Raw genomic sequence first — 18,944 nt, forward strand, 5'->3', positions numbered from 1 at the left:
AACCGAGAGATTTGTGAGAAACGGTAAGTTTGTTTGGAAGGAAGACTGCAATAAAATCATGTGTCGCCTGTTGCCCTCGTGGATGTATTAAGAGAACGGGTTGCCCTCCACAAATAACTGGTAGGCCTATGGTAATGATTAATGCAGATTCAGTTTAGTGATTTTGACCAATGTATCCATTTGAGAATTAAATAAATCCTCTTATATACTGTCTATGAATAAATCCGGTGTTATTGGGCTCTTCTTTGCTGAGGTGACTAGAGGTGCTAGTGTGGTGTTTTGTGAGGCTGGTGCGTCCTCTGGTGGCAGGACGTCAGCGTTATATTTTGACGTTTCCGTCTCCGGCAGACATATTGCTTACAGGAGCAAATTCTGGAAAGCTAGAAGAGAGAAAGGATTTAAAATTGATTAACATCTTCGCGACTCGATTCACTCACACGGAATAGGACATAATGGGTAAGGTGTTCGGCAAATCGAGAGTGTAGATGTGCGTTAAGGAAGTAAAAGATTGGGCTGTATGATCGGGGGTAATGATTATACAATCCTTATCCTGACACTGTTGTTAAGCTAACTCATTAGCTAGGTAGCTAACTGTAGTCAACGATGCTACGTAGTAGCGCAAGATGAGTTGCTATTTTACGCTAGTTCACTTGTAACGTTATATTAACCAGTCACTAAACTATCTAGTCTTAGGACAGCCTTTATCTTTTATCAGATATCATACAAGGTGTACTAATGTCATTCCATCCCGGGAAAACAAACAGTGTAGCTAATTTGTTAGCCAACTTAAGGAAACTTGGCTAATAGCTAGCTAACTGCGTTAGCACCGCGCTGTAAGGTTACATTCTTTCCTAAGGTTGAAAGACACACGTATAGTTTGCCTGGATCTAAAGTTATTATCAATTGTGTCCAGGTATTGTCTTGCTTAAAGGCTAATTCAAAGTAACAATTGCCAGCCTCTCCGTCATATTTGTTTCTTTAGCTACATTTACGTTGAGGTGTAGCTAACTAACGGTGACGTTAGCCAGCTATTGGGGTGCAAATGCAACGCTGGTGCTTAGCTAGTGAACATTTCAAACGTTCTGTTAGCTGTATGTTCTGTGGTATTTGGTGCCGGGTTGACCGATTCTATCTTGTCAAGAGACTTCCAACTACTCAGAAAATGTAATGCTTCATCACCTATAAGATGACACAATTTAATAGTCATATTTATTAGTTACAGATTTGTGTGCGCAGCGGCTAATGTTAGCTTAACGTTAGCTATGCTATCTGTTATTCCGCGTTGTTCTTCAAACCCATAGTTACACTGTTGTCTTAATAGAATTACGTTAAATAAGTTGTTATTCCCCTTCTGAAGAGTTTGAAAAGTACTGAGCTAACGTTAGTAAATCCCATGTTTATTTACAGTTTAACGTTAGTTGCTAACATTAGTGAGCAATGGTATTGACCCGACAGCACACTGTAACGTTACACTAGCTTGTACATGTGACACCAGTAGTCACCATGTTTTCCAGACTATTACCGCACAGGATTATGTTTTGGGTCTGGATTTTGTGAGTTTTTTCCCCTCAACATTTGTAGTTTACAGTGACATGACTGGTAACTCGTAAAGGCCTAACTATAAATACGAATTAAAGAAGGACATGGTCTTCACTATACTAGCAAACTGTCCAAAACCATCCAGCTTCATTGTCATTTGGAAATACACCCAAAGAAATCAAATCAAGCTGGGCCGTAAACATCACGTTATCCAATTTTATTATTAGAAAAATGTCCTTGACTTGAATCACACTTGGTTCTTGATTTGTCACCAAATCAAGCTGTTGTGCTTAACTATGAACAAGAAGTATATGCTATATAGCCATGCAGATAGTTTGAGATTTATTTGAAGGGGTTTTGATATGCTGTTGAGCCACCAGTCTACAACAGAGGGTTTCCATTCCATGGCTGTTGTTTTCCGGTAGTGGCAGAAATCCCAATAGCAGTACAGATACCGGTACCTGAAATTCGGATCCCGGTACCCAACTGAATTTTTTTCGGTATTTTCCCTCTGTAATTAAAAAAAAATTTATTTCATTTGTAAAAATAATTCCAAACATATAACTGTTGTTATGATTTGATACGATACATAAATTGAATTGAACATTGTTATTTATTTAGAATATTTTAAACTGACAGAAATTAAATAAAAATAAACCCCTCCCTCTCTCCTCCCAAACCCATCCCTACAACCTACAATTGAATAATTATTCAACTTTTATTCTTGTATTTGTATATTATTCTTTTTTAGCCTGTTTTATTTTCATCATTACTGTTTTTAATTGCTCTTTAATGTTTCATGTAAAGCACTTTGAATTGCCTTGCTGCTGAAAGGGGCTATAGAAATAAAGTTGCCTTGCCTTACAACCTCAGCCTGTCAGTCAGTCCCCAGGGCATAGAAACCACTGTTGTGCCTGCTTGTAAATGTAATTTGCAGCCAGTGGGTCTAGCAACTCCGTTGGCTCGTGAGCTGGAAAATTCAAACTCTAGTCTGGCCAATCACATCGTGTATAGAGTCAGTGGGCGGGCTTAACATAATGGCGGCAGAGTTACGACGGTTCCGCGTGAATTCCCTGCTACTTGAAAACAAAGATGATGGCTGCTGCTGCTGGCGAACAGTGGTCTTTTCAATCGGCTTTGGCAGACTTGGAGTTAAGCTTTTCTTTGAGAAAAGAACAGAATTGCTCTGCCTGGTTGTAGCGCTATCCTATTACGTGTAAAGGAAATTTGAAAGACAACCGTTTATCCCATCCCCTCGGATTGAGCCCTGCCAATGGTGAGTTCCCAGACCCAACATCTTGATGTGGGTCTGGCTTGTCAGGCTCCCTGCTTGTCTCACAGGAAGTGTAACGTGCTTTCGGCTCGCCGTTAATATCATATCGCAGTGAATGGTGTCTGCGTGAAGTTTTTGAGAAACTGTAACCACACTTGAAACCACTTTATCGGCATTGCCGCGACTCACTGTTACTTCAACCAAACTGCAGAGCCGACGTAGTTTGCTCCGTCCGCACCTCTGCGTGTATCGGTGCTCCGCTCTCTGTCAACATGCAGAGAGGACCGATAAGGTTGCGCTTACGCGCTCTCAGGTACCGAAATTTGGCACCGTTTGATTTTACGTGAACCAATACTCGTTAGTACCGACGTGATTCGGTCGTTACCGGTAAAAGTACAGGGTTCGGTACCCAACCCTACTTCTTGCTGTAGGTAGGGTCTCCTCGGAAATGCCAATGCGGACATGTCCTGTGCAGGGCTATTTCTGTGCCATCTAGCCCAAACAGCCAGCAGAGTTCAAATACAGCAGCTAATTTAACTAACACAGTACAGAAATTAGAGCATCCAGCTGCAACCTGTGCTTATGTGCTGTCCACGCCTGTGGGTTTACCATCTGGACACATTACACACACATGCACAAGCTTTTTATGAGGCTGGTTGTGCTAATGCCCTCAAACCATAACATGACCTCAACTTGCGCCACTTGTTTCAATATTTAACCTCGAAAACCCCCGCTGTTGCAATTGGGGGCTTTTGGCACAGAAGGTTGGCACCATCTTGCATTGGTGGCAGGTTTCAATGTTTCCCCTACCTCTCTTTCTCTCCCCTGTAAACCCCGGGTGACTCAGGGATCTGCCCAGTGCCCTGTTCTGGTGGCATGACTGCACAAATGCTGAGAATGGGCAGTTTGTCCTGTGTGGGCACCAATTTATGCTAACTCTGCGATTTAACGCTACTGAATAAATACGTTTGTTCTGCCTGCCAGTGGACTGGTTGATGAATAGCTTAGGTGTGTGTGTGTGTGTGTGTGTGTGTGTGTGTGTGTGTGTGTGTGGTATCTATGAGCTTGTTTATACAAGGCCTTTTTATATATAGAACTGTGTACATGCTGTCTCATCATCACAACCTATTATTAGAGATGTTAAGGAGAAACAAACGCACATTTTGTCCGTCGCACATGTTCACTTACTCTTCCCTGCACACGGTGTACTTTTATAAGTTTAACGTGGATAAAGCAAATGGTGCACAACTTTGTTTCCTACTTTCTTTTTTGGCCGAGACCTAATCGTTATGTCTACCTGTGTCTGTGGCCCATCAGAGCCGTCAGCCAGTCCGGCCAAAGACAACTACAGGATGAACCGCTACAAGAACAAAGCCCTGAACCCAGAGGAGATGAGGCGCAGGAGAGAGGAGGAGGGCATCCAACTCAGGAAACAGAAGCGAGAACAACAGGTATTAACACCAAAAACCTATCAATTCCACTCATCAGATCCTTTATCTCTCTGTTTGAGTTGATGTCTGCATGAACATAGTCTGGCTTGACTGTGTCTCTGTGTGCTCTGACAATCTTTTAATCACAGCTTTTCAAGAGGAGGAATGTGGACGTTCTCAATGAAGAGGAAGCCATGTTTGAGAGTCCACTGGTGGACTCTTACCTCAGCTCCCCAGTAACAGTGAGTGTCTATTTTCCTATTACCTCTCACACAACATAGACAAAGCGAGGTTCACGCCGGACCGTGGTTATTATTCTTGTTGTCTAGCCCTTTTACCCGCCTGCGAATTGGGGATGGTGGAGTCTGTGCCGAGTGGATCGTGTTTTAAGAGTGCTTGTGCATGTATTGTTGCAGGAAGGAGTCATTACCAGAGACATGGTTGAGATGCTTTTCTCGGAGGACCCAGAGCTTCAGCTCACCACAACACAAAAGTTCAGAAAACTCCTTTCCAAAGGTGTATATTGTGTACTTACCGTGACTTTGCACAACTGTGGTATGAGGTCACCGTGGACCAAACAAAAAATACTTACTTCCAGCTTTACCCCCCGTTCATTTCAGAGCCCAACCCACCAATTGATGAAGTAATTAACACGGCTGGAGTAGTGGAGAGGTTTGTGGAGTTCTTGAAGAAGAGTGTCAACTGCACACTACAGGTCAGTTTGCACACACTTACACAGCTCAGAACACACCCTGTGCATGGAATGTGTACATAAGGTGTACATTTAATGTCTGGAATGTAGGAAAATGTGTGTCGCCTGGCATGCTGGCTGGTAACGTTGTCAAACAATAGCAAATGCATTCGATTCAGGTAAATAAAACACGATTTTATTGCTGCAAGCCACTATACATTGTATCTGATGATAAGCAAGTCAAAGCAATACCATAGTCTGCATTAAACAAGTTTCTTATTGGTCATGTTTAATAAAAACATGTTAATGCTCCATGGTAAAAGATGTTTAAAATGCTGACATTTTGTGCCTGTGCAGTTTGAAGCAGCTTGGGCACTGACCAACATAGCATCAGGCACATCCATGCAGACAAAGACGGTGATCGAGGCCGGAGCAGTACCAATTTTCATTGAACTACTTAACTCTGACTTTGAGGACGTCCAAGAACAGGTAACACACTTGGGTCCATCTTGACTATTGCATGTGTCAGTTTGTCTTGCCTTGTTTCATACTCTCTTGTTTTTTTGCAGGCTGTGTGGGCCTTGGGTAATATTGCAGGGGATAGTGCAGTGTGCCGGGACTATGTGCTGAACTGCGACATCCTTCCACCTTTATTAATGTAAGCCCATCCTCTTTGCCTCTGTAGAGGGAATACCTATTCAGGATTCCTAGCTTTTTAACTTATACTAACATACTTCTGATACTGTCTCATGTACTAAGCTTTGCTTTTCTTTATCATTTCAGGCTCCTGACCAAATCCACTAGATTGACCATGACTAGGAATGCGGTGTGGGCTCTGTCTAATCTCTGTAGAGGAAAAAACCCTCCACCTGCATTTGAAAAGGTACCACTTGGCCTCATGAAGTCAACACCAAAGACACTATAATTTTTAGATCAGGCCTGCTACTTTTTTTAAATTTTCAACATTTTGCTGTGTGTTGCCAAAGCATGCATAATGGTTAGTACCGCTTGAACACACAATCAGGTCTACAGTTAGGCCGGTTACACACTGGATGCGTCGCACGAGCATGTCGGCTGCGTGGCGCCTGCGTGGCGTGTCCGTTTATATTTTGGCTCCCATGTTAACAGGTTAGAGCTTACACACTGCCTGCGTGACACGCACGTCCAAACGCATGCCTGCTAGAAATAGAACCAACGCCTATTTTTATTAAAAAAAGACATGTTGATGTTTGAAAGTCTCTAGGTTTTGATATAAATGTAATTAAACAAAAATATAAAAAATCAGTTTATGTTTAACATGGTATTTCATTTTATCAATGGGAAATATACATTTATATGTATGTGTACAGACAAGGCTAGCAGCAGCAGCACCGCGTCAGACACTTTCCTGGTGTGTAAAGACAGAAAAATCTGCGCAACAGAAACGCCACGCTCACGCCACGCAGGCAGTGTGTAACCGGCCTTAGGTTAAACTGTCTCCGAGCTAAATTTCTGGTTGGCAGGACCAGATGTCGTGGTTAATACATACGCCTGATATACCGGTAATTAAATTTTTATAGCAGCCATATAGAAATTCTATGGCCATTATAAAAACCTGTGTTAACTCGTTCAAATCAAAGCCATTCAGTTGGGTTACCTGTATTTATCTATTCAGACCAACAGTAAATGCTGGTTTATCTCAGGTCACAGCTGCAGTATGTGAAGGACTTTAAAGGTCCCAATTATGTATATTTGAATACTCGCACCCTACTATCTCATAACTAGCACTGTTAAATTGCTAAACATTATGTACATGCAGACTTTTTCTAGTATTTGTTTCTCTGAATTCTAGACCAGCGTACAGAAGCGCTTTTAAAATTTGTGGAAATGTTTTTTTTCAGTTGGCATAATGAATAATAATGGTTGCATAACTGAAATAAGGTTCAATTGATGTTTGTGTGTGGTACATGGGCGTTAATAAATTCCTGTTGTTTCTCATTATAATAATGCATTATGACTGTGCTGTCTAGGTGTCACCCTGTCTGCCAGTACTGTCGAGGCTTTTATTTAGCAGTGACCCAGACTTGCTGGCAGACGCCTGCTGGGCCCTGTCCTACCTCTCCGATGGCCCAAATGACAAGATCCAAGCTGTCATCGACTCGGGCGTCTGCAGGCGCCTTGTAGAGCTACTCATGTAAGTCAAGCCGTAACTCTCTGTTGTCTTTGTCACAGTATATATGATCCGTAAATACTTAAAATTCTCTCTTCTGATAAACCTGCTTTTCTGCAGGCACACAGACTATAAGGTGGCCTCCCCTGCCTTGAGAGCTGTAGGAAACATTGTCACTGGAGATGACATCCAAACACAGGTGGGAGCATATTAAACGGAAGTTTGTTTCATAGTTCTGCCCCTGGAATACTCTAAGTTGCCCGTTTTATTAAGTACCGGTATACCTAGCTAAAACTAATGCAGGTATTTTCATTTAGTTTTTATACTTACTTGTGAACCTATTATTATTATTATTATTATTATTATTATTATTATTATTATTATTATTATTGAAGAGATTTTTTTTTTTTTACGACTTCTAAGATTTTATTTTTTTTTACGTACTCTGTTGGTATAGGTGGTGTTGAACTGCTCAGCCCTGCCCTGTCTGCTGCACCTCCTCAGCAGTGCTAAAGAGTCCATTCGCAAAGAGGCATGCTGGACCATCTCAAACATCACCGCAGGAAACCGAGCACAAATACAGGTGGATATACACACACAAATAGAGATGCACCGATAGACCGGCTGGTGGCCGGAATTGGCCGGTTTTCACGTGCTCGGCAGGTCAGTCTGAAATATGCCGCTTTCATGCCGGTCAATGCTAAAATTAACTGACAACATAAGTTAGAGTTACAGTTCTCAAGGACGCACGCACACACGGACGCGACAGCACAGTCTCTTTTTCCTTTCTCTCAACTTTTCCGCCGTTTGACGCGCATACCCGCTCGCAGTGTGAAACACGTCCGCGCTATTCTCGCACATGTAGGGAACCTCGTGAATTAACCTGCAACATGTCAGCTGTTTGGAAATTCTTCAGTGTGTGCAGAAGACAACAAGTTTGCAATATGCAACACCTGCAAGGAGTAGGGTTGGGTACCGTTTGGATTTTTACGATTCCGATGCCGAACCAATACTTTTAAAACGATTACGATTCCTAAACCGATTCTTGAAAAATGACATAAAATAAAGGCTTTTTATAGTTTTGTTTTTTTTTAAATTGAAAATTATTAAAATTTAACAATATATTAACGTTTTAAAGTACTTAAATATATAATAAGTAAACCTAAGTCACCTAACTCACAACTACAATAATTTAACAAATAACAGTTACACTATTAACAACAAAATAAATGTTGAGTTGGTATGCCAACCAGCTTCAAACTTCCGCAGTTGTTTTGCAGAAAAGTGACCATATTTGCCTTCTCTGGCAAGATAGGACACCTCTCCTGACTTATGGCACGTCCTGCCCAGGAAAAAACTCTCTCAGGTGGTGTCCAAGAGGTCTGTACACACCCAGGTATGAGTTTTGAAAGGGCAGACAATTTGGGGAGGCTGTCTCGCCTCCCCCACCACCAGGCTACAGGGTCTTGTCCTGAACGATGGACTAGCAGAGTAAGTGTAATATGTTTACTAGCGATCATGTGTAGTCAGTGAATGGTTAATATGCTTTCACGTCCGTTTTGGTGAGCCCAGAGGGAAAATATGCCATTTTAAAAGTAGCCTACATTTACAGTAGTTAGCTAACAGTAGACTACAGAGAAAGTGGGATATTTTTACGTCCGTTTCAGAGCATGTACAAAAAGGCGTCTATCAGCAGGGATTGTAGAGTGCATGTCGGGGGAATAGCGCGGACATGCGCTTCACACCGCGAGCGGGCACGTGCGCCACTTGGCAGAAAAGGGAGAAAAAAAAAGTCTGCCGCTGTCCGGAGCGACACTGGGAAAATATTTCAGTTGCAACCATAGACTGTATATTAACAGTCTATGGTCGGAACCGAAATTCGCGTTCTAATCCGGTCCGAATACTACCGTTTGCGTAGGAACCGGTACCATAGTGGAACCAGGTTTCGGTACCCAACCCTAGCGTGGAGGGACGACACCAAAAACCATAATTTTTTGTTGGATATTGAATGTGAAAAGAAGGAAATGGTTCTAACATTGCACTTTAGATGTGTGTGTGAATTTCTAACACCAGGGGTAATTTATATAGTTCTATTTTATAGTGATCCATTATCTGTTCAAAAAAATGTCTATGTTCTGTGCAAAAATGTTCTATTAAAGAAAAGATGGAAAATAAATATTTATGTGTGCTGTAAAGTGGTTAGAAAAAAATGGAATCTGCTAAAATCGGTATTGGCTGGCCTAACTCGGTGAAAATCGGAATCGGCCTAGAAAGTTGTAATCGGTGCATCTCTACACACAAAGCCTATAACTGAAACCTCACTATTAAGTAGGGCTGGGCGATATGGAGAAAATCAATCATCACAATATTGTTGACCAAATACCTCGATATCGATACCGCAGCGATATTGTAGTGTTGACTAATGGTGCTTTCACAAAATATTTACACAATGAGATTTTTGATAAATAATCATCAGTAATGTGGATATAATGACTAAGTGGAAAAAGGCAAATAATAGAACGGTTACAACAGTCTGGTAAGTTCAGAAAATGACATCACTTTACTGTAATGCACCCTTTAAAACCAGGAAAAGACAACATTTATGTCATATTACGATATCCCAAATCTAAGACGATATCTAGTCTCATATCACGATATCTACTATTAAGCATGTTCCAGTTTAGGCATGTATGAAGCCCACATAGTTTGATTTGAGAATGGTTTGTGAGAGAAACAGAGGCTGATAGGTATATTTATGACAGTCCTTATGGGACCCATGATACAACGTCTTTTACTATACCCCTGATCACCAGGTTGCCAAGGTAAGGATCTCATAAATATGTTAACACTGCTTTTTGAGACATGCCCCTGATTTTATTTTATTTTTTATCTAATCCTGCCCCACAGACGGTAATTGATGCCAACATCTTCCCAGTGCTGATCGACATTCTACAGAAAGCAGAGTTCAGGACCAGGAAAGAGGCGGCCTGGGCCATCACTAACGCAACCTCTGGAGGAACACCAGAACAGATCAGGTCAGACTAAGAGTAGTCTCGCGTTGCCAGACCTGTCTCCACAGCGTTGTTGAATTAAGGTCTGGCTACACAGCATATACAGTCCAGGATAGGAGAAAAAGTGCTCTGTGTTCTTTGCATTTCTTTAATCGTAATCAATCAAATCGTCTGGGCGGCGCTAACTTTTGTCGGTTAAAAGTGTTGGATGGTCAAGCGTTAAGTGATGACTGTGGCAGCATCAATAACAAATTTTCTAGGAGTTGGAAAAGTTTCTAAAGACCACTTGCAATGAATTATTCTCGTCATTTCATTTGTTATGCCATTCGTTATCTGTTAAAATTATTATAAATTAGAAGAAATCTTTCCCTGACAGTGACCGACTAAAAAACGTTGCAGCTGCTCGGAGATAATGCGTAAAAATACTAAGCAATGCTTTACTTGTGAGGAAATCAAGAAATACAATTTAGATTTACAGAAATTTTTTGGGAGATATTAGGTGATTTTAAAAAGTGAGGAACAAGGTCATGTGCACTAAGAGGTATCACAATTCAGGACATTGGAATGAATCATGAATAATTATCCTAAATGAATTAAAATACATTTTATTAATTAGGTAAATTTAAAGCTAAAAGAATTGTACCTAATTCAATCTGTATAGTATAATAACATCTAATGCCACTGTGTGAAAAGCTCTTCCTGCTATCTGGTAATCTTTGAACCATGTTAATGGGACATTCTGAGCCTTAGCATTGTCGAATAATATGATAATAGTGCAACGCACACACACAGTTAATAGAATTTGGCACTCCAATTATTAATCATTGCCTTGCCTGGATTTTCAGTATAATCATGCTGTGGTTTTGGGGGCCTTTGGGATCTAAAAAGATGTATACAGTAATGTCACCATTGAGCCAGCTACTTACTTTTTTTTCTCTCTCAATTATATGTTGCAAATTGGCATCATTAAAAGTATGCAGAATTAGCTATTAGCCGTTCCTATTTGCAATGTTCCCATGACCGCAAAGGTGACTGTCACTGGATTCCTGTGAAACTAAAAGAAAACTTGAAAACATAATTCTCAGGCACGTTTTGAGTTATAAGGAGCATCTTTTTTGTTTTCTTTTTTTCTAAGCTGAATAATGGACAGTTATATGCAACCTTGAAATTAATCTTTAAAGTGCTCATATTATGCTCATTTTCAACTTCATAATTGTATTTAGAGGTTATATTAGAATAGGTTTACATGGTTTAATTTTCAGAAAATACCATATATTTTGTTTTACTGCACATTGCTGCAGCTCCTCTTTTCACCCTGTAGCTACAGAGTGAGACATCTCACTTCTGGTCCATCTTTGTTTGGAGTCGCACATGCGCTGTACCTAGGTAAGGACTACTAGCCAGTCAGAAGCAGAGTATGAGGGCGTGCCCTGACAGTACCTAGGTAAGGACTACTAGCCAGTCAGAAGCAGAGTATGAGGGAGTGCCACGCTAGCAGCTAGGCGAGCATTATAACGTGCGTTACAAAGTGACCCACGTTTGTCTCTGAAGTAAAGGCTGGACTACAATAGAGCAGTTTGGAGCAGTTTGTGAACAGTGTTTTCTGTTGGAGATGGTAAGTCCCTTTGGGGGGGACTTTGGGCTTTTTCACTTTGTAAACCTATAACGTGCACAAAAGGATATATAACACAATAAAGGAAAGGGAAAAAAGCCAAAAAGCATAATATGAGCACTTTAAGGATCACATCTGAAAATTCATTGTGTGTGTTTGCATCTAGATATTTGGTGAACCTGGGCTGCATTAAGCCCCTGTGTGATCTGCTGACGGTGATGGACTCTAAGATCGTCCAGGTAGCTCTCAACGGGCTGGAGAACATCCTGAGGCTGGGCGAGCAGGAGGCCAAGCAGGAGAACACCGGCTCTGGAGTTAATCCTTACTGCAGCCTCATTGAAGAAGCCTATGGTACTGTAGATGTCCACACAAACACATTCCTAGGATAAAACATTACCAGTGACAAACATGTAATGGTAGGGAGCAGGGGGGCGTTTAGCGGGAGAGCAGGTCAACAGTATAGGTCACATAGAAGTGGTGTACATCATCAGAAAGCTGGGAACCTCAACATTTAATTTGAGATGCAAAAGCTCAGCACTGTCAAGTTTTTCTAGTCCTTAATCCTAAAGAAACTAATGTAATTGACTATATCGATTCCCTTAGCAAAATGTAGCCTCAATTTGGAACATTATTTAGTGCCCCTTCCCTACAAACTAGCATGACAAGGTTGTACTACTGAATTTCTTAAGTTGTCTAGTTCCATATTATGAATGGTGGTGGTAGTAGTAGTATAGTACCAATATATTCACTCTATCTCTAAAACCTGAGCCTGCTACAGCCTCTGAAAGACCTAAAGTTGCATCATATTGGACATAGACCCCAATACCTAAACAATACTGTTTTTCCCAGTACTTCAATACTGTACCTTGAGGTGGGGGAATACAAACATGTTTTTATCTCTGATTTTAGATCAGAAATAATCTGATCAAATGAATCTGATCAAATGAGTAAAAGAATCTCATAATGCCATTAGCCAATTTTTGATACTTGACAATTTGAAATACTACGGACACATAAAGTAATTTTGATACCCAGCCCTAGACCGGAGTAGCTGGCTCTATCTAACCCTTTCTTTTTAGAATAAAAAATCAATCAATTTAGCAAAAAACATTGATCTAACATTACTTGTTTTTCCAGGTCTTGACAAGATCGAGTTCCTCCAGAGCCACGACAACCAGGAGATCTACCAGAAGGCCTTTGATCTAATCGAGCACTACTTCGGGGTTGAGGACGAGGACAACAGTCTTGCCCCACAGGTGGACCAGGCCAACCAGCAGTACCTTTTCCCCCAGCAGGAGGCCCCCATGGAGGGCTTCCAGCTATAAGTCCGCACCCCTCTCCTCTAAAATGCACCATTTACCCCCTCCATACCTCCTCATCTCATGGAGGACCCCTGGATGCCCGAGTCGAACCTACATGCCCCCTTCTCTGATCTGCCACTATCCCCCCAACTCTACCATTACCACAAACCCACACAGACACACCCACCCTTTGGAGGAAAGCTAAAACTGTCCCGCTCTCCAGCCTAAAAAATGCCCCCCCCCACCCACCCACCCTTTCTTTCCCTCTTCTAGACCAGTGGACTGAATTCTTGCAGGGCAGACCCATGTGTTACATCGCCAGGGGGAGAGCGCCACACAAACTCCATTACACTTAAAAGAGGAAGTGATCACCTCATTGCCCAAAATGCAAGTCTGTCCTGGCTTCAAACGCACACCGACATCTTCCAGCCATTTAATAGCTCTCAGTGGCCGTAACAATGGTTTGTTGATTAATATCTTTACATACACTTTCATTTCTTTTCCAGTGGGACATTCCTATTTTCAGGATTACCCATGCATCCCCATGCAAAGTCCACAGACGGGGGTGCATGAGGTGAAATATGCCTAGCTCTTGATGTCAGTCTGACTTAGTGCAATTCAAAGAAGAAGAAAAACCCAGTAATATGATCCCTTTTTTGTTTAATGATTACTTATTTTTCCCCAACACTTATTTATCTCCTTTTTTTTCTTTTAGTGCTTTTGAGTTTTCTTTTTTCCTTCTCAACATTTTTTGAAGTGGGACAAATTACAGGGGGGAGGGTTGACATGGGAAGTTAAAAAAAATAAAATAAAAAAAACTTAAAAAAAAAAAAAACCTGAACTTAGGATGGGCTCTGGATGGGATATTGGAAAAGAGATTGGGGTTTTTTAGAGGATATGTTTAAAGATCTGGACGAGAAAAAAAAAAAATCCAGTTTTCGCGGTTGGTATAGTTAGAGATCCAATGTTCGTTGTGTGGTGTGTTATTAATAACAATACATTTGAATTATGAAGTGATCTAACTATTAAACAAGGCACGGCTGGGGATTCAGGGGGAAAGGTGCCCGCGGCGGCAGCAAACCAAACTTATTTTTTTATATTGAAATGAATTCAAGAAATTGCAGGTTGTTTAAAGTAGGGTGAAATACCACTTGGTGGTGCAGACACGTTTCTAGTTTTGTCTGATTTCATTGAAGCCCCGTGTAAACGGGTTGCTGCCAGTTCGCGAGGCCCTGTGCGCTCCCCCCCCTCCTCCTCCCCAGCTGTATGTGGTAGGGTTTTTTGCATGGTGTTATATTACCCTGCGTACTGTCACTGAGTATCCCTTGCCAAACACAGACAGTTGGCACAGAGGAGAGAGAGAGAGAGAGAGAGAGAGAACAGTGTGAAGGAATACTTTTGAGACTTGGCTGTACGCTGCTCAGCGTTTTCTTGTTGCAGCATTTGGAGTTAAAAAGCAGGAACTGGGCCACAACAAATTGGTTTGGTGGTGTTAACAGTAATAGTGTAGTGATGGTGTTGGTGTTTTGTATAGTGGTAGAGTTGATATATAACCTAAGGCATTCTATATCACTATATCTTTGATGGATGGGAATGACACCTGTTAATGATTTTGCATGGGTCCATTGTGACATTGATGTAAATAGCCTATCCTCTGCCTGGCAAGGTAAAGTGCGCCGCTTCTTTGTCCCCTTGTGGGTCTAATAACAACCCGAGTTTGGCTAGGGATATATCTCAGACAAGTGACGAGCCTAACTGCAACCAAAATTTCAAGTATAAATATATATTTGAATTTTGATGTATTTGCATTATATATATATATATATATATATACATAGATATATATTTGCGCACACTTCATGCACACTTGCATACAACACCAGCAGACACTGTACACACACCTCTCACAGATGAGTGGCTAGTAGCAAGTAAAATAGTTTCCATAGTCTTTGGAGTGGAAAAAGTAGTTATTCTTTCATTTTATTTTTCAAGTTTTGCTTTTCTCCAGTGTGTGAGATTTGCCTTTTTGGCTGTTTTTGGTTTCAGAGCACTTAGTATATTTTCTTTAAAAATGTTGCCCTCGGTTTGGTCTGAATTAAGATTGTTTTCCGTTTTTAATTGAGACAATTAAGAGATTCTTTTTTTTTTTTCCTTTTCTTTTTTTCTTGAATTCAAAAGGGATTCGCCGCACACATAGTTCTCATGGAAACTTTTTTTGTTGTTTCTAGCCACGTGACTTACGATGGTTTAAATTAGACCTGTTAACCCTGACCCGGGATCCGCTCTGCCTGTGACACAGACGCTGATCTTGGATCAGGGTTTAGGCTTTGTGGATGGAGCAAAACTGTGGTTGTGTGATGTTTTGACTGACAGGCACTGTGTGAGGAAGAGGTTGATTGACTCTACGACTATGTCCCTATCTGAGTCTGGGAGCCCCTGTTCTGTGGATTACTGAACCAGCCCTAACATTAAATCATGGAACTGTGAACAGAATTATGTCACTCTATAGCAAACATTTGATAGATTAGTATGTTGAATGTTGTGTATACTTGGAGTACACTTTCATCAAAGAGTTTTTTTTTTTTTTTTTTTTTTCCTTACCCAAAACACTTTCCTTTTTATGTGATAGGACATCTTTTTGGATAGACCTGACTTATATATACTTATATCATTTAGTTTGTTTCAGTGTAACATTTTTACATAAGCCTTTGGCAGTGGGAAATATTATAGGGCGCAGGGCCGTTGTTATATTCTAGGGTTTAAGCGTTAGCTGATATGTTAGCGAGGCTTTCGTGAGTTTGAGATGTTATCCACAGAACCAGGTGCTCTCAGTAGACATAATGGCTGAAATACATGGGGCCCGGGCACTAAATGGGGCCTGGGCGATAGGTGGCGCGGCCCCCAGCATAGAGCGTCCATTATAATCAACTGAAGCTGCTACACTGACCAGGGAAGTCATGCAGGCCTCGCACTGCTCGTCTGTTTTTTTTTGTTTTTTCTCAACGCACTAATACGCTCTGCGGCCCTTCAGCAGGTAAAAACTACATAGAACTGTAAAAAAAAAAAAAAAAATTAAAAGGAATAAGATTACTAAAATAAATGACTCCTATCAGAGGCAATGTAACGCAGCAGAGCAACCTTGTAGGTGTTTTTACATTTCACATTTAAATGAATAAATCAATCAAATTAGTGTGTATCCATGATCCTGTAGTTAAAACAATCCAGTTAACTAATCCATTACTAGTTAATATAGCTTACTCTTCCAAACCCTGCATAACTTGGTAAAATGCAATATGCACACAGTGAAGCTGGCACTGGCACCCAAAAATGCACGCTACAAAGTTGGAGTCCGTGTAGCAGGAGAAAAAAAAAAAAAAAACCCCGCTCTGACACTCGTGCCCCATGTATTTTGGCCGTAAGAGTTCAAATCGTGACTAATTGAGCATCCAGAACTTGCCTCTACATGACAGGTGTGTAGAGCCGCATTTATAACTGAAGTCCTTGATTTCAACTCTGTGCTTGGCCTACAAACGATGCCAGAATTGCAGTTGTTTAAAAAAAGAAGAAAAAAAATCCAACAAGGAAAAAAATATTTATATTTCTGAAAAATGAAAATGCACTCCTATTCACAAAAGTGCCAATCCGACCAACAAAGACTGGAGTTTCTTATGTATCGGTCTTTGACTTATAGATTTTCTTTATAGCTTTTATTTACTTGAATGTGCACACATTTTGTGCAGAACATTGCTGCTCTATTTTCCTTCTCTTTAAAGTTACATTATTTGCCATTGTTTCTTTGGAAAAGTGGCATACTTTACTGTGGGCACCTAAAGAAGAAATTGAATTAAGGCAGTGAAATTGTCTGGTGGTACATAAAACTGGTCTTACCAGCTACTTGTCCATTCGTGTGATGATCCCCACTATTAGAGTCTTTTAATGGGTTTCACTGTGCATAGGTAAGCTGCGGATGTTTTGGAATCAAAGAATTGGTTTCATGCGGTGGAAACAGTAGAGTATACTACTTTCTTGAGGTCACGGCCTGTAGCCAGCCCCTTTTTATGGCAAGGAGAAACTGCGCTGATAGAAATATTGTAGTACTTTGATGTGGCACATGATGCAAATTGTGGAAACTTAAGCGACTATCATAGCAGACAATTGCAGGTACTAACCGTATTGTCATAGTTTACCAAAGTTGTGTCATCCTGAAGGCTGGTTGAAATGATTTACTTGATGTCTGTGTTTTCAATATTCAATTTATGTAATTGGCTTTTGTTGACCCAGTCAGTATGACTGAGAGATTGCTTCAGGCCATTTAAACCTTGCTTCTTTTCATTAGAAGCTGCAATAGCTCAGTCCCTCTCCGTTTTATTTTTTTCCCCCTCAAGTTTAAGTACTGTTTAGGGAGTAAAAAAAAGAAATCTGCTGAAGACTGCAATAAATATTGTCCAAAATCAGGCACCCCAGAGGCAACGATCCACCTACAAACTGCTCTCAAAGGTGACACTCCTTCCACTGGGTGGAGCTAACACGAGGCAACTACTTGACATTTTTTTTCTAAGATAAAATCTGGGATTCAGAAAATTGTGCAGTGATTTACATTAAAAAGTATTCTAAGTTAAACTATGTATGTTCTGATACATTGACAGGGATTCAGATGCAATTCTAATCACTTCTGAGAAGTGGAGAAAAGGCCTCAGTAGAACATGTCACAGGAAAAAAATAAAATACAATAGGAGGTGGAGATAACAAGCCTTTTCTGCTTTTCTTGATCTTTTTTCCTGATCAGGATACTCTGGGCTATATTTTTTGGATGAATGTGTTTAGAGTAAAAGTTTGTCCTAGTCAGGCTGCATGATCAGGAACCCTGTTATCTATAGGGGAGTGAACAGACATCACTAAATATCTCAAATCTGACTTGTCTTCCGTCCTAGAAGCTGTTCATGTCTATATCAAAATCTAAAGCCATGCTTGGCTTGGTCAAGTTACGTTGTCTATGCTACAAATGTTTACAATGCTACATGTTTGTAAAGTACTTTTCATATGCCATCACTGACCAGTCCTGATGTATTCTCTTGCTCTGGTCCTCTCATTTCTTTTACATGTATTTATTTTCTCTATCCTTGTTTATGATTTTTCATTTGCTCAAAATGACCCATCTTTAACTGTGACTTGACTTGACTTTACCGACGGTATGAATGAGTGACGAGAAACTTATACACTTCAACTGAACATGACACACAAACATGAACATGGAAAAAAGAAAAATGCATACAGCAAACGGCAACAATATTAAAAAGTGTAAAGGAAAATATATTGAATTTAAAATTGTTCAGTGGAAATGCTGTACAAAACAAATAAAGTTATGTTGCAACCCTTTAATGCAAATGTTTCTTCTTTCATCACTGGCATGCAATGTGAAGGAATGCTATGTATATCAAATAAGTGACAGGTACCATAAGATTTTTCTTCTTCCTGTTACTTTTTTTTCCATTCATGAATGTTATGAATGAATGAATGAATGAATAAAACTCTGAGTCAACCCTAAAAAAAAATTAGGGAAACCGAGAAAGTAGCAGTATATTACAATATAACGTTATAAATACAGCATTGGACTGACTAGCAAATGCATGCCTTTTTATCAAGAGGGAACCTCCTTGGTGGAAGGGAAGGTTTTTGTATATACAAAACAAGCACACTTGTCTATAATGGCTGACCAAATATGAATTAATTTTTCCCATATTACATTATATTTTAAAGGACACGTCCTAATTTTAAGCTCAAATAGCAACATGCCAGAAAGTGAAGTTACACCGTTTAGAAGGCGAGTATATTATTCAAGTTTCCTCTAATTTCATGTGAGAAATTTTCCACATTATACATGCTGCACATTGGGTTTGGTACATGGCGAAACATTTTAGTCCATCCATTTCCACAAGCA

The 18,944-nt window shown here is 40.4% G+C and overlaps 1 protein-coding gene across 1 annotated transcript; it reads left to right on the top strand.

Annotated features, from left to right (window-relative positions):
- Positions 1-321: 321 nt before the first annotated feature.
- kpna6 (karyopherin alpha 6 (importin alpha 7)) lies at positions 322-18,385 on the top strand. The gene is made up of 14 exons (XM_039820299.1): positions 322-456; positions 4,130-4,263; positions 4,392-4,484; positions 4,659-4,758; positions 4,863-4,957; positions 5,291-5,422; positions 5,503-5,591; positions 5,717-5,816; positions 6,943-7,106; positions 7,203-7,281; positions 7,540-7,665; positions 9,990-10,117; positions 11,872-12,056; positions 12,843-18,385. The coding sequence occupies exons 1-14, from the start codon at positions 453-455 to the stop codon at positions 13,028-13,030; spliced, it is 1,617 nt and encodes a 538-aa protein (XP_039676233.1). The 5' UTR covers positions 322-452; the 3' UTR covers positions 13,031-18,385.
- Positions 18,386-18,944: the final 559 nt, after the last annotated feature.

Source organism: Perca fluviatilis, chromosome 13, assembly GCF_010015445.1.
Source record: "Perca fluviatilis chromosome 13, GENO_Pfluv_1.0, whole genome shotgun sequence".
In the NCBI taxonomy this organism is placed as follows: domain Eukaryota; kingdom Metazoa; phylum Chordata; class Actinopteri; order Perciformes; family Percidae; genus Perca; species Perca fluviatilis.

Bases quoted from the DNA above. Each gene is read 5' to 3' on its own strand.
- kpna6 (XM_039820299.1), top strand. The intron at 5,592-5,716 runs GTAAGCCCATCC...TTATCATTTCAG, and splicing joins ATCCTTCCACCTTTATTAAT to GCTCCTGACCAAATCCACTA. The intron at 10,118-11,871 runs GTCAGACTAAGA...GTTTGCATCTAG, and splicing joins GGAACACCAGAACAGATCAG to ATATTTGGTGAACCTGGGCT.